General features: G+C 52.8%; 4 protein-coding genes across 4 annotated transcripts; 2 read left to right on the top strand and 2 right to left on the bottom strand.

Moving 5' to 3' along the window:
- Window positions 1-379: 379 nt before the first annotated feature.
- HO173_006689 (uncharacterized protein) lies at window positions 380-926 on the top strand (the record flags this gene model as incomplete). The annotated part of the gene is made up of 2 exons (XM_037308597.1): window positions 380-536; window positions 595-926. 2 exons carry the CDS (start codon window positions 380-382, stop codon window positions 924-926), a joined length of 489 nt encoding a protein of 162 aa, XP_037164440.1.
- Window positions 927-3,220: 2,294 nt separating this feature from the next.
- On the bottom strand, window positions 3,221-4,653 carry HO173_006688 (uncharacterized protein; the record flags this gene model as incomplete). The annotated part of the gene is made up of 2 exons (XM_037308596.1): window positions 3,221-4,355; window positions 4,409-4,653. The coding sequence occupies 2 exons, from the start codon at window positions 4,651-4,653 to the stop codon at window positions 3,221-3,223; spliced, it is 1,380 nt and encodes a 459-aa protein (XP_037164439.1).
- Window positions 4,654-6,501: 1,848 nt separating this feature from the next.
- HO173_006687 (uncharacterized protein) lies at window positions 6,502-8,027 on the bottom strand (the record flags this gene model as incomplete). Its single annotated transcript, XM_037308595.1, has 3 exons — window positions 6,502-7,342; window positions 7,394-7,638; window positions 7,692-8,027. The coding sequence occupies 3 exons, from the start codon at window positions 8,025-8,027 to the stop codon at window positions 6,502-6,504; spliced, it is 1,422 nt and encodes a 473-aa protein (XP_037164438.1).
- A 3,391-nt stretch (window positions 8,028-11,418) lies between these two features.
- On the top strand, window positions 11,419-12,615 carry HO173_006686 (uncharacterized protein; the record flags this gene model as incomplete). The annotated part of the gene is made up of 1 exon (XM_037308594.1): window positions 11,419-12,615. The coding sequence occupies one exon, from the start codon at window positions 11,419-11,421 to the stop codon at window positions 12,613-12,615; it is 1,197 nt and encodes a 398-aa protein (XP_037164437.1).
- Window positions 12,616-14,523: the final 1,908 nt, after the last annotated feature.

The raw sequence follows: 14,523 nt of genomic DNA, 5'->3' as shown, positions 1-14,523 counted from the left end.
ATCCCCTACGAAAATATTTTGCGCGTAGGTTGGGTAAGTCGGCACAGAGAATTCCCAAAAAGACCTTAACAGTGGCACTCCCGCGGGTTCCAGGAATCGTGGTACACCCTAGCGCCTAATTTGGTTCAGTGCGTGGCACTAAGCCTGCCACCCACTCTAAGCCCTAACCAAGTGTGCAACGACTTTTCCCCCGACCACTGGTGTCGCTGAGATCCTACCACTTTCAACCCATAGGAAAATCGTTCTATAAGATGGCTGGCTCTCGCTATAAAATGGTTGCCTCAGTGTCAATAAACTGTCTACGGTCTCGTCATTACTTAATATATCGTGGATTGTCGTCTTTCTGCACCTTCTCGCCGCACTAATTGCCCCCGTTAGGATGTCTTCCTCAGCCTCGTCCAACTCAACCGAGACAGTCACCAATATCGTCTTTGGTGTCACTGCCACTACCATTAGCATTGTGACCGTATGGCAAGGTCACAGAGTATGGAAGATGTGGCACGAATATGTCCATGATCAGGAGGATGTGGCTCCTGGTCCGGTTTAATCCATCCACTTTCAACAGTGGCATTTTTACTTACAGTCACCGAGTAGACATCGAGCTCGGTATCCAGTCGTCCCAATCCACGCCTAGGAGCCTCGAGGCTCCAGAACGTGACGAGGTCATCGCTAGCTCAGCTCCGTCGGCAGACCAAGTTGGAGGAGTTGCCGAGTCCGTGGCCATGCCTGGGTCCGTACAACACCCCGAGCTTCAGCCCACTCTGCCGATGACCGTCGACGCCGAGGCAAGTCTCAGCTCAGCTTTGGTCCAAGGAACACCGATTGATAGCAACGGACTTGCTGGGGTCGACACTGAGAATGCACAGCCTGCCTTGACAGACGTGGAGTGTCAGGAACTCCGTCCTGCCGCCAACGACCATCTCTGACCCCAGCAGGAGTCACAAGCCAGACGGGAAACGCATCCTGCCATGGCTCAGACTGCACTCGTCGGCGTTGGATGGGGTCGTGGCAAGCTGTTGGATAGGCTTTGCACCGTGGATAAACATAGGGAGTGCAGGCGACATGGAGGGATAAACAGGCGCATTTATGATCATGATGGGGTTGCGCTTCATACGATGGCAATAGACCATGATCACGGCTCGTGCTCCGCAATGCGTTGACACCTCGATGAGCTTTGTGACCGTATTGCATTGAGCTTCCCTCCTTTTCATGTCGCAAACATCTGGCTCCTAGCTCTCATCCAGCCATTTCCTGAGCTTCACCCAAATCATCAGTAGAGTACATCTCCTACCGGCTTTTACCCATCTGTATCCGCATTTACTGCACAAATTCCTCGACGTATTGACATTTTCCCCTGCTCCACAAGCCACGTAAACGAAATGTAACAGGTTCTCCAACTCTTCGTATCGACCGATTTCTTTTCACCCAACTCCATTACCATCGGCGGTCAAAACTCCGCTGCCCTAAACAAAATATCATGCTTCCAAATAACACAAAATTTTAAACCCCAACCCACTAGCAAAAAACACCGCCCACCCCGCCCCCCCCTCACAACCACCCCTCCACCCCTCACACCACAACCACCCCTCCACCCCCTCCACCACAACCACCCCCCACCCCTCAACACCCACAACCACCCCTCCACCCCTCACACCCTCCACCCCCTCACACCCACCACCCCCCACCCCCCTTCCCCACCACCCCCCCACCCCCATCCCCCCTCACCCCCATCCCCATCCCCACTCCACCCCCACACCCACCTCCCCCCTCCACCCCTCACCCACAACCACCCCTCACACCCACCCCACACCCCCCACCCCCCCCCTCCACCCACCCACCCCCCACCCCCCCACCCCACCCCCACCCCTTCACCCCCCCACCCCCTCCACCACCCGCCACAACCCCACCCACTCCCCCCTCCCCCTCCGTCGACCTCCCTCACCCACTTCACCCGCGCACGAGATCCCCTTCACCTATCCCCTTCACCTACGACCCTACGACCCAACCGCCGCCGACCGCCGACGACCCAGGCCCCCACGCGCGCCTGCCCGGCCGTGACGTTCCCCGCTCCGGGGGCCCGTCTCAGCGTAGCACAGCAGTGGTGATGATAGAAAGCGTGTAGATTCAGTGGTGGGGCCATCAGCTATTATGTAGCTGATGGAGAACAAAGCACTCTGCTATCTACGGCCAACTACATGAAAGGAACAATGATGGAATAATATGCATGGAAGGATGTAGAAGGGACGCATGCATAGAACATGAAGGAACTAGACACGCTGACAGCCCGGGGCGGGCGGGACCCTCGCGGGTTTGTACGCGCGGGCGCACGGGGAGGCGGGCGCGGGCGCGCGGTGGATCCAGCTCGGGAGCGCGGGCGTCTTCGCCGCGGGGGGGTGGAATGAGTCTTCCCCTCCCCCTCCCCCTCCTCCTCCCCCTCCCCTTCCCCTTCCTCCTTCCCCTTCCCCTCCCCCTCCCCTCCCTCCCCTCCCCTTCCCCTCCCCCCCCCCCCTCCCCCTCCTCCTCCCCCTCCTCCCCCCTCCTCCTCCTCCTCCTCCTCCTCCTCCCCCTCCCCCCCCCCCCCCCCCCCCCCCCCCCCCCCCCCGTGGCCGAGGACGAGCTGCTGGCGCTGCGCTGCGCGGGACGGGGGCGTGCGTGCGTGCGTGCTCGATCTATCTGGCGGGGCCGTACGGCGGGGCGTGAAAGCCGGGGAGGGGGCGGCCGGGGAGGAAAGCCGAGGTCAGGGGGAAGGGGGGGGGGCGGTGCATGTGGTGCAGGGGAAGGAGGTCGCGGGGGCGGTGGTTGGGGAGGTTTGAGGCGGTGGGGGGGAGGCGGTGGGGAGGGACGGATTTGCGGGTGTATGATTGTGTGGGGTTTGATCATGGGTTGGGGGGGGGAGTATGAGCGGTGGGTTGTGGAGTTGATGAGGGAGGAAGGGGTGAGGGCGCTGCCGAGGGAGAAGGAAGCGTTGGGGCGGGTGCTGGATGGTAGGGATTTTTGGGAGGCGATCGGGAGTTGGCCGGGGGAAGGGAGGGTGACTTGAACGGTGGAGACGATGTTGGTGCGTGGGAATGAGGACAGTGAGCATTGTGATGTTGAAACGTCTTGATTGGTAAGACATAATGCTTGGTAACGCGAGGGTTCGTAGCCCAGCTAACTAGTGGTACATGGTTAATCTTGCCCGCAAGCTCGTTTAAGCTGTACTCCATGAACGCCTGGAGATTCATCTCCTTCTATCCTTTTGTGACCGCTGATTCCCCGGAGTCGACCCGCTTCTCCTAGTACCCCTCAATATCGATCCGACATCACCCCTTAGACCAACCTTCTCACCATGGCGAGTTACCCATCGGACACCCAGCCCTCGAGCTCCGTTCCCGCTCGTCATGCTGCCGGTCTTAGGTCGCAGTGCCCAACCCGTCGCAGCCCTTAGAGGGCGCGCCAGGGAAGGGCTGCTGAGCAGAAGACGTCGCAGCAATCTGAGACGAAGAATTGGAGCCGTCGAGTGAGTAGCCTCCGGAGTAGAAATCGCTTTGGCGGGCGAGGTCTTCGTTGTTGTAGGTGTTGGTGTCATCGATTTTGTTGGCGAAGGCGGTAGTAGACTGACAGGCGTCGAGATCAACCATCGAATCAAAGGTAAAGCCATTGGCGTTGTCATCATCGATGGAGGAAGCGGCGAACCCGTCCTTAAAGAAGTGAAGATCATCCTCAACGGATGCATCAGTTGCGAATAGACTGCCGAAATCAACATCAGACAGAGAAGATTGGCCGAATATGATTGGATCGCGTGGGGAATCGTAGGCCGAGTCGATGTTTGACGTGCTGCCGCGGACTGACACTGCAGGTCGCACAACATCGCAGCAGGATGTTGTGTCATGTCCGGGGTAGCAGTCAAAGCATCGAGATCCAGACCCATTGTCGCTGGCGTTGATGATTCCGAGTAAGTGGCGGTTGATGGGGATGAGTAGGATGTGGAGGGCGCGCCGTGGGAATGTTGGGGCGTCGGTAGGTTGTATGGGTAGTCGTCTAATAATTCTTGCTTGATGAATTGTTCCCGAGTCAGGAGGTCTGGTTCAAGCGGTGGTGAGTCGACACGAGGTGTTGCCGAACATCCCCGTTTGATGGCTTCCATCTGCGCGGCCAGCTTGGCGACTTGCTGGGTGAGGAGAAACTTCTCATGCTCGACGGTCATCAATCGCTCCTTGAGAGACTCGTTCTGTTGCTCAATGAAGGACTTTTCGCCTTCGAGTTTCTCGACTTCTTGTCGCTTGCGCTCTCGCGATGATTGTGCCGCTTGTCGATTTCGCAGGACTCGCTCTATTCGACGTTGCTCTTTCTCATCCTCCGTCTTTGCTCGCTTGCTGAAAGAGGTGTAAGTCAATGGGAGAAAGTATCTCAAGTCGCAATAGCTTACCGAGGAGGAAGGTTTGTCTTTGGTGTTGGTAGTTCTTGACCCCATGACTTTCGCTTCTTCGTCGGCTTTTTCGACTCGTCACCCTCGACGCTCTCCTCCTTGACATTATAAGATGACTCGGGTGACATGGGTTCGGGCGTCATTAGATTGTTCTGTAATGAAGTATCGGAGAGGGAGATGGTCGCCTGTGGGTTGTAGAAATCATTGGTTCCGAAAGCCATAGCGGGCGACAGTATTTCGGCCATGTTTTGAAATGTTGGCTCGAGTCTCAACAGATATGGCGAAGCGTGTGGCGAGGGTATGCTGGTATGCTTTCGGTAGAGTCTTTGAGGAGGAGAAGTTGAGATGTGATGTAGGGATGGTTGCCTTGGGGAGCCCTTAGATATTGAGTTGAGGACACATATTCTTTCCGCTGTGGCGGGTACGGCCGCATCTAGGCAGTAATATTATGTACCGAAGATCACCGAGGGTTTATCATGCATGTTACCGAGGGTGAATCAATAATAAGCACGGCTGATGAAAAGAGCGTAGGTTGATTTTATGAGTGAAGTCGACGATATAAAGTGAAGAATAAGATGGAGAGAGAGAGAGAGAGAGAGAGAAAGAAAAGGCGGACCCAGGGGAATTTATGTGACAGACGGAGGGAATGGAGAGGAAGGGAAGGGAAGGGAGAATGCCAATTTTAATTAGGGGCTCGCAAAAGATGCAAATAAAAGATGTTGCGGTGCCACCAAAACGCCTAAGCCCCTGATGAAATTTAGCTCCCGTCCCCCCTCCAACAATCGCCGTCGCTTCTAATTCTAATTCTGTAACCCATTTTACGCAGTACGAAGGCGAAACGAACTGCTCCGTTTAATGTTGCATCTTGCATACGGCATACGCCTTGCATCATATTATTCTCCTTCTCATGATTATTATTTCTTAGCCTTGTCCGACCTCTGACAATCGCCCGACATACTTCTTCTTCGGCTCAATGCGCATCTTTCTCATGAGCATTAACCTCGTAAAATATACTTCCTCGAGCTCGACAACTACGTGGGTGGCAAATTGGAATGTGCTTAAATTTGTCTCACCAAATAAGGGAGTCGCAAAAGTGCGCAAAGGAAACTGATTCAGCAAGCCATGTTCTCCACTTGTCGTTTCACGGCACCGCACACACCACAATCAAAGGTGAAATCCTGTACGGTGCAGAGACTGAGGGAAAGAGCACTGCCTGCAGGATGCATACTGACCAAGTATCTTACCAGTCGTTCATGAGGGTAAGATAAGAGACCATTACGGAAGATAGGCCATATGCAATATTGCTGCATCGATTGTCTCGGCTCAGCTCGTAGAGAAGCTGACTGTGCCAAACGCACTGCTCGCCGTACATCTCCGTCGTGAAGCATTAGCCCGACAGCCTGGTCATGATCATGATGATCTCACCTCGCTCTATCTTCAGACTTCACCTCATCGGCCATCGAAAATCGACAATGCGTCAAACCAGTGTTACAAAGTCGGGTCGGAAGAATCATGGTTGCTTCAGCTATTTAGCGCTTCCCGTATTTCCTGTGGCACGAAACGGCGTCTCCTTCCCATTTATGCGCACTTCCCACTTCCCACTACCACATTCAGGTAAGCGACACGCAGGGTAATCGGTCAGAAACGGATGAACGGCCTTGTGTTACGACTTAGGACTGAGGACTTAGAATTCCCCCTCGGAAATCATTACGTAGGAAGAGTACATGTTGACATAGCTCTGAGCCTCCAAATGGCAATGCATACGCAAGAAGCTCGGGCGGACCTTGTGCCTCTACTCTCAATCTCCGCACTTTTTGTCACTCATGTGATTTGCTGAATGATTTCAAGAAGGATGAAACAAAGCGGAGAACGGAGGGCTTGGACGTTCCACGCCAGGTTGACATGTGGTACAGCAGCTGATAATCCTCCACCCCGGCATCATAACGGATCAGTAAGCTTGAGAGGCAATACCCGTATGGAATTATGCGTTGGGGTCCGCATCAGTAAAGTGGATCTGAGGGCGTCTCTGATCATGTTGTGCATGGCCTTGGCTACGCCTCACGCGCATTCCACTCGTTTCTAGCCAAAATGACTCATGTGAGCTCCATGGTATCATCGTTCCCACCGCTGAGAGGCTCCTCTAGAGGCACACCTCTACCCCGACCTTCTAACAATTCCCGTCGAACCTCTGGTCCAATGGCTTTGTGCCCCCTGACAAGTAGAAGATCCAGTAAAGCTTCCCGCTGGTCCTCCGTAATGTCATTCCTGTACCGCTGCGCGAATGCGAGCAGGCATTGGTGCCACAGCACTGGGAGGCTAGTCGCTCCGAAGCCTACATCACGCCCATTTGCTGGTGGTGTGACGCGGAATCGGAGAAAGTGGAACACTAAGCCATCAATGACCTTGTATGGAAGCGCGTACTTCTTCTCCAGCAGTATTCTGATGAAGATGTTGGTCGCCCCGGCTGCTTCCGTAGATATTGAAGATGTCTGCTCTGCTGCTATTTCGGTCAATCTGAGCAGGGCTGCGGCTGAGTGTAAGACCGGTACCGATACTCGGGCTAGGACGCTGGAAATAATTTGGGCCTCGCGCAACGTGCATTGACCCTCGTTCAGTAACGGAAACAATACGCCCTTAAACCAGGCCGATGGCTTGTACAGTGCTTTCTTCAGAGCTTTGTAGAGGTGAACGCTAAGCTTCTTCGTTTCGTGGATTTCTTCTCTCACGCGTTCGAGCAATACGTTTCGGAGGAACATTTGAGCGATACCAGCGCTCCCCGATATGAAGATCTTGGTGGCTTCATAGCATGCATTTGGCGTCCAAGACTCCGGTCTGGTGATGGCGAGGAGCTCCTCCCATTGCGGTAGTGTGGGAACGATCTTGAAAGGCTTCGGAAGTTTGCCGGACTTATAGCGAGATAAAATCATGCCGATCCTGCGTGAATGAGTGAGCAGAGCCAGTGATTGATGATGTCTGCAAGCTTACTTTGAGTACACTTCCACCACTTTTGCTGGTAACTCGATAGCTTCCTCAGGCGGTCCACCGCCTTGTATCATAGGCTGCCCCGTTTGCGTAGCTTCGTGTGCGGCAATCTTCTCTAAGATCAGATCTGCCAGATTGGTCCCTTGTTCTTCTTCAGTACTCTTGTTGGCAGTCGCCTGTAGGATGGCGTCTGCCGAAGTCGATGGCATGAATTTATCGAAGAGACTCAAGTCATCCGGATCAATCTCCTGTTCAACCTTGTCAGAAGTGTCATCCCAGCTACGGATTATCCACAATTCACAGCTTCCTGGATGATATCATCCTCGTCTCCCCAAGCCTCATCATCATACCGGCCATCATCTTCTTCTTCTGGCGCGCTGGCTCCACCGAAGCGTGACTCAAAAGTAAACGCTGGATTGGGCGCTGCAGCCACGTTTTCCTGCTGCTCTTCATCTGCTAGGTCCTGTCCGATCTTGAGAATCTTTCTGGACGACCTCGAATCCACATAGCCGCTGCCATCATCCTCGGGCCTTGCCTTTCTCTTCTTTGAACGATGTCGCAGCGGACCAGTAGCTGTGAGATCTTCTTCCAGCGGTGCATGCCGTCGCGCAGACCTAGATCTGGATGTTGGCGCCATTGTGTCGCTTGGGAGAAATTTGCAGCCAGATTCCAAACGTGCGGAAGAGCACTATCTTATCTTAGCGTGGATGGCTCTCAACCTAAATGTGGTCAATGCACGAGGGCTCGAGCAAAAAACACATCTCAAATTACTGTGGACCCTAGTGATTTTTGTTGCGCTGGGAATCTTTCCTATGATTTCGAACTGTAAAGCACGAGTCATTTTCTCTATTGTCGTGTGAATGCAATTGATTCCATCAAAGTACTCGTTCTCCCCATGTATTCAACTCCCTTCACTCCTTTTCTTATTCACAGCAGCGGAAATTTATCCACGAGCATGACCCGCTATTTGAACCCGTCAGATTTCCCAGCCTCCCTATCTTGTTCCCGAATATCAGCTACTGACGCTTTGTACTTTTCTCCTCCACCAGCGGCGTAAGACTTATGTTCCAAAATGTTTCCTCATCGCAAAGGTGAAGAGCCTTTATATTGGCATTGGTGTCTGGTTTCCCCGCGACGATTTCTCTCCAGAGCTTTTCGAGGACGACAGGTACCAGTTTGTTTGGTACAAGTTCCAGAACGACCAGTCCACCTTCAATGAGCACCTCATCACAGAACAGGCAGAGTGTGACAGAAATTTATAAGCAATCCCCGGATATCTTTTTCCAATAGCCCAGGAAACGTTTTCGCAGGAACAGCTGTATCTCGTCAGGTTTTATTTCGAGGAAGGACAAACCGGGTCCATCGGGTATCCAGCACTTTGCAAATATAGGTTACTCTGGACGGACAGTCGCAACGATATCTGTCGGGATACAATTCCAGCGTGCTTGAGATACTAGCAGTCTTCAACGCACTTGGAGGAATCCTTGAGTGCAAGACAATCTCACTGTACACCTGGGCTTACAATAGCCTGCCAGCCCATCTCCAGTATGACAGCCAGGCCCAGCGTGACCATGAATTACGCGCTCGGTTCCGTCAATACTTGGACCTGCCGGCTCGCCTTCATGATATACACGCAATGTGCCTTGATAAGAACAGGCCACTCATTCTCACCCACCGAAGTCGACCGATCGATGAATCTTGGAAGACTGCACCGCTGTCTGAGGACGGTCTCTCCGAAATCCACAAGGTACCGCCGCCATGCAGCCGATGATGCTCGTGCTCGAAATTAGACTGTTGGCTTCTTGACACCTGACGGGAGGGAGCATAATAATAGGTTAGCGATAGGGTCAGATCAATGCAGGATTGGGGTTTTCCTTGAATCCGTGGTGGATTCATGGACTCATTACGATGGACGTGGTTCTGCGGTGACTCTTTCGCCATAAGCAAGCTCACATAGATAGACGGTACTCATACTATTGTACTACTGCACCAACTCCATGACTCAAATCTCCAAATGTCACATCCATAGCTCTGAACAAGCACCTCCGCTTTCCATATATCCATACGACTGCAACCCTTCTCCCAGCGCCCGAGAGTCTGCCCTTCATTGTCGCTGTTGCTGAGGTAGTAGATAGATGGCGAGCATGGTATTCAAACGCCGCACTAACCTGGTAGGCTGCCAGGAAGTCGTCTCACAGTGACCAATTTGGTAGATTATTAGAGGGGCGGGAAGATGAGCTGTCTGTCAGGAGCAAGACTTTCGGCCGCTTGTCAGTGCGCTTGTTCGGTCATTCAACAGGTCAAGGAGCATCACAATCATGATTAGTACTACCATAGCTACCAACGCATGAAGAATGATTCAGGCCAAGCTGTCTGCTAAAGCGAAAACCTGCAATGATATTTGGAGGATGAGATCTCTAGGGATAAAGATACATGCACCGGGAGGTTCGGCCCACAACCGCCACATCCGGCGGACTCTGTTGCGCGCCAATCACATGCAGCTCTGGCCAAGCTCCGAGGGACCTCACTCCATCAACAATTCACCATTAGGTAGGCATATCCATTGGAAACTGCTTATGATCTCGCCCCAATCCCCAGCCTGTGTCAACTCTCCTAATATACTCTATCTTACCACCCAAGGTTTCGAAAGCGTCATCGCTGTCGATTGCTGGCAGAGCTGATTTGGGCTCGGGCCACACATGGCATCTTCACCCATCTTGACGTGCAATAGGCTCGCTATCCCAGATGGTAGATCGGCAAGCCTGGAGCAGCGAGTTGAGCTAAGTGGCTTGTGACTTGAGGGACGACCCTTTTCGATTGTGAAGGGTAGGCGAATCATCACCAGTCTCTAAGACGGGAAAGGTGTCTCTGAAAATTGTCCTGGCCGCCTATCCTTCCAAACGTTATTCTTACTATGGTCTTTCCTTTCCTCTCGCGCAAGTTGATCTTATGTCTCCTTGTGTCGTCTCCTCTCATTGTCCTATCAAAAGAGCCTTTCGTACCAGGCCATATTTGCATTGATGGCCTATCAAGCACAGATGTAGCGTTGCTGATTCTCCTCCCAAGCTGGTCTGTGGATGGACATATTTCCGCGAAGATGTCTTGGAGGCTGTTCTCATCTTTTGTATGGATTGTCTGATATGTAGAGGTGGTTGGAATCCCAGAAGCGTCAAGTGTTCCCCAAGTTTCTTCATGCTTTGTTTGAATTCTCAGAAGCCACGTCAGGCGACTAGGCTTCGGTTCTGAAGCTTTCCCCGTTCTCGGGCGGATCAATGAGGACGGTGTAGTAAGCCTCATGCAGCGAGCTTTGGTAGATGTCCCAACCTGTATTTAGTGTGAGCTATAGTCCGCAACATCTTGTTCTCCAACGAAGATGTGCAAAGCGGTGCCTGTTGCCAATTTTCTAGCTGTCGCTGCCTAGAGCGGTTCTCGCATGGTCTATAAATTTGGCAGGTGCATCCACGCATTGTTCTGCAGATAGTTGAGGCAGGCGAGAGGCTCATTCCACATCTCAACTACATTGTTTATCCTTTGCTCGTCCTCAATCATGCTCCACCACCTGCTACCCTTTACACCGTGACCCTCCACTACCTTGGCCACCAGTGCAATCTCGGAGGCTCGCTGCTGTGCAAGAGTATCAAAGGGTATGAAAGCTTGGCAAAATCGCAAGGGCCGGCATCGGCCCTCTTCAATTTCAGATCTTTCGGTTTACACAGGGTGCCGGAAGAGGACGCTGTTGTCGATAATGATGGCTATAGACTACATTAGAGGCCGTCGAAGCTCGCGACCCGTCATACCTACACCATCAGTCCCGAGTAGTGCTGCTGCTGGCAGTCCTCTGGAGTTCTGGTGCTCTGCCCTTCGATCTTGGCAATGAGGACAAGAGTGGTCGACTTTAGTGTGAGATGATTTGAGCAGGTTCTCAGATATAAAAGAGTGGGTTTTCCCCCCAGAATTTTTTTTCTCTTTTCCTTTTCTCTCCATCGAACGATTTTTGCCACATCACTCACAATCACATCACTCACACAATGCCTTCAACACGCACTTATCATTCGATCTCGCGCTCTCTCAACAATGCGTCACTAGCCATGCCTTCCCTCGCTAGAGCCTCTCGCATTCCTACCCCTCAATGTGCTTCGGTAGCCCGAATTCCCATCGCTACCGCCCGCAGCATACCTCGCCCTGTCAATTCGCTTTCGGTAGCCCGCAAATACATCCCTACCGTCCAGCGTGCCCGCCCATCGACAACTGTTGCTTCCATGGCTTCCTCTTTCGCCGCCATGTCCATCAGCAAGCCCGCCAATCAGGCCATCGCATCACCCAGTGCGCCCAAGCCTACGTCGTCTCTTCCTAGTGTCGCCGTCCCTTGCAGCAAGCTTGCCTCTGACCGTATCCAAGCTCGCCGACAACGGATCGTCGCCAACCTACAGGCCTCAAGGAAGAGACCTACCGCTCCGGCATCGATCCCTAAATCCTCGTCAATGCCGTCCCGAGCAGTGCCGTCAGCCGTCACCACTCCGGCATCGATCCCTCAATCCTCGTCGATGCCGTCCCGAGCAGTGCCGCCAGCCGTCACCACTCCGGCATCGATCCCTCAATCCTCGTCGATGCCGTCTCGAGCAGTGCCGCTAGCCGTCATCACTCCGGTATCGATACTCAAATCCTCTTCGAAACCGTCTCGAGTCATTCCAGCACCTCCGGTCAACGCCCTAGCATCAACTCTCACATCCTCGTGGATGCCGTCACGCTCTCGCAAACCCCGTGGCACGAAGCCCTACTGCGAGGGTCGACCTGGGTGCCTGGACGAAGACGGCAACCGGCCTCAGGCAGACTACCAGCCACTTTTCTACTTCGGCCTCAGGTGTAAATGCCACCCTACAGAAGGGGACATTCCAGCCCAACACAAGATAGGTCCCCGCCTGTGGAAGACCACACCAGCCGAAGCAGACGTTGATCCAAAAAGACCAAGGATCGTTCGGTTTGCGGACAATCTTGTCCAGTCGACCAGAACGTTCCGACCTTGGTACAACAAAACTTGGCCGTCCCCTGAGCAATCCTCGGACGATACAACCGAAGCAGAAGACGACGCCGCCATCAGCGCCATGGACACTCCGCCAGCGGTAGAAGTCAACAGCAATCTTCTACCTGGCAGCTCAGACTTCCAGAGCACCTGGCAGACGCTGATGGACGAAGGATTTCCTGATGACGACGAACACTTCTCCTAGGTCACCAGCAACTCACACTCACTTCCTTCGTTGCCGTCATCAGATCCTCGTCTGCAGCTCGTTGGTCGACCGTGCCGTTCCAGATCGCCATCAATGCCTTGTTTCAGTGGTAGGGCGCCAGACAGCCACTGCCTACAGCACCTCCCCTTTTCCCATCCCCTCCCCTTCACTCGGTCGCCGCCACAACTAACTGGTACGCTGTCTGGCGTTCCCCTCGTGGTACCTAGAAGACTGAGACAAGGCAACACCATGACTATACACATGCTATTCATATGCACTCGCTTTGTAAGTCATGAGATCCTCTTCCCTTGTCCTACTGATCATGCTGAAATTTGTCCAAAAGTCTCGGAGACCATGCTACCTCCTCATACTCGGCTCGACAACTCTATACCGTGGCGCTCAGATCGTTACTCTGGTGATGCCAATACGATATCTACGGCCGATTCCCTTCCTCGACACCCGACTTGACAACTCTCGATGCTTCAGCAACCCGAGTCGGCGCCATACCTCATCCACCTCTTCCTTTTCGTGTCAATGCCGTCATGGACTGGGCATCCATCGGTTGGGTTCTTACAAAAGGAGAGGATCCTCGACATTCACCTTTTACATCTTCGAATCTCACATCACCTTTCATCTTCTGCAAGGGCAAAGCCAAGAGGTTGGGCACCTCTTCGGCTGCGTCGGACCAGAGATGAGAGCTTCTCGTCACATCATTACTTCGACTCGAGCAATATACCAACACCAATCAGCAATTCTTCATCTACTCTGTCGGAACTACGACTTCCGGAACAAAAAAAAACAAAAACACCAAGAAAAAATTGAAAAAATGAGTGACGACGAGGCAAAGGGATTGCGGTCAGAATTGGGCACTCTGGCTGTTTTCCTCACGCTGAATCCGAACAATAAAAAACAATCACCAAAAAAATTGAAAAAATTGAGTGACGACGAGGCAAAGGGATTGCGGTCAGAATTGAGCACTCTGGCTGTTCTCCTCGCGCTGAATCCGAGCAATAAAAAACAATCACCAAAAAAGCAGTACAGGACAAGTGGTCGCATTTAGCACATCTACCCTCACAACACCTAGTCCACTCTCAATGGTTCACCATGCTACTGACATTTCTCTAGGTACTCACATTTAGGTCCTGACGTTCGATACACTGCAGATCCCAGGCTAAGTCTCCCCTTCTCTACGTCTTTCGAATGTTGGCTGACCATGTCCCTAGTGTGGTCGCCGTCAAAGGTAAGTCATCTCCCTTCCTTCATCTTTGCCATCTACATTCGCGATCTACCCTCCACGAGAGAGCTGGCCTTGTCGTGGCGTGGAGGCTTCCCAACTCTTCGGAGGACGGGACCTAACAAGCTCATCTCCTTTGTCACATCTTGATTTCCTTGGGAGGTGATCCTTATTTTGGGCATAGACTGTGTATTCGAACGGTGGCTTTGATGTGTTTGGGGAACTTGCTGTCCGAAAGGTGCTGAGCTTCAAAGTTTGTATAGATAGATTACTACACAATGAACTCGATATTACTCCCTGACGTCAATGCTTGCTCATGCTCAGACTTGAATGTGACCATTTCTTCTTTATTTGGCAAAGGCTTCTAGATATAGTGGCCTACTCCTTCCATGGCGACGGAGTAGAAGAACACCGGCGGTCATGATCAAGGGGCCGATGAATCTTAAGCCATGTAGAAGAGAGTGACTACACAAGTATATAGACCCTCGATCCATGCTCCGGACGTAGAGCCAGGCTAGGTTCCAGAAAAAGTGACAGTGGAAAGGGGTTGGTTGAATCCTCAAAATTGTGACCAACTTAACATCAACGAGGAGGATTTTGGGCTGTTTAACGTGTTTTCCCCCTGGAACAGGTTGATTACGGATACCACGTTGTCCCGGGTTGATGCCAAAATA

This window comes from Letharia columbiana (assembly GCF_014066305.1).
Source record: "Letharia columbiana isolate WasteWater2 chromosome Unknown Sc0000020_s0, whole genome shotgun sequence".
Lineage (NCBI taxonomy): Eukaryota > Fungi > Ascomycota > Lecanoromycetes > Lecanorales > Parmeliaceae > Letharia > Letharia columbiana.
The sequence above is the reverse complement of the archived record's forward strand: the minus strand, read 5'-3'. Positions and strand labels throughout refer to the sequence as shown.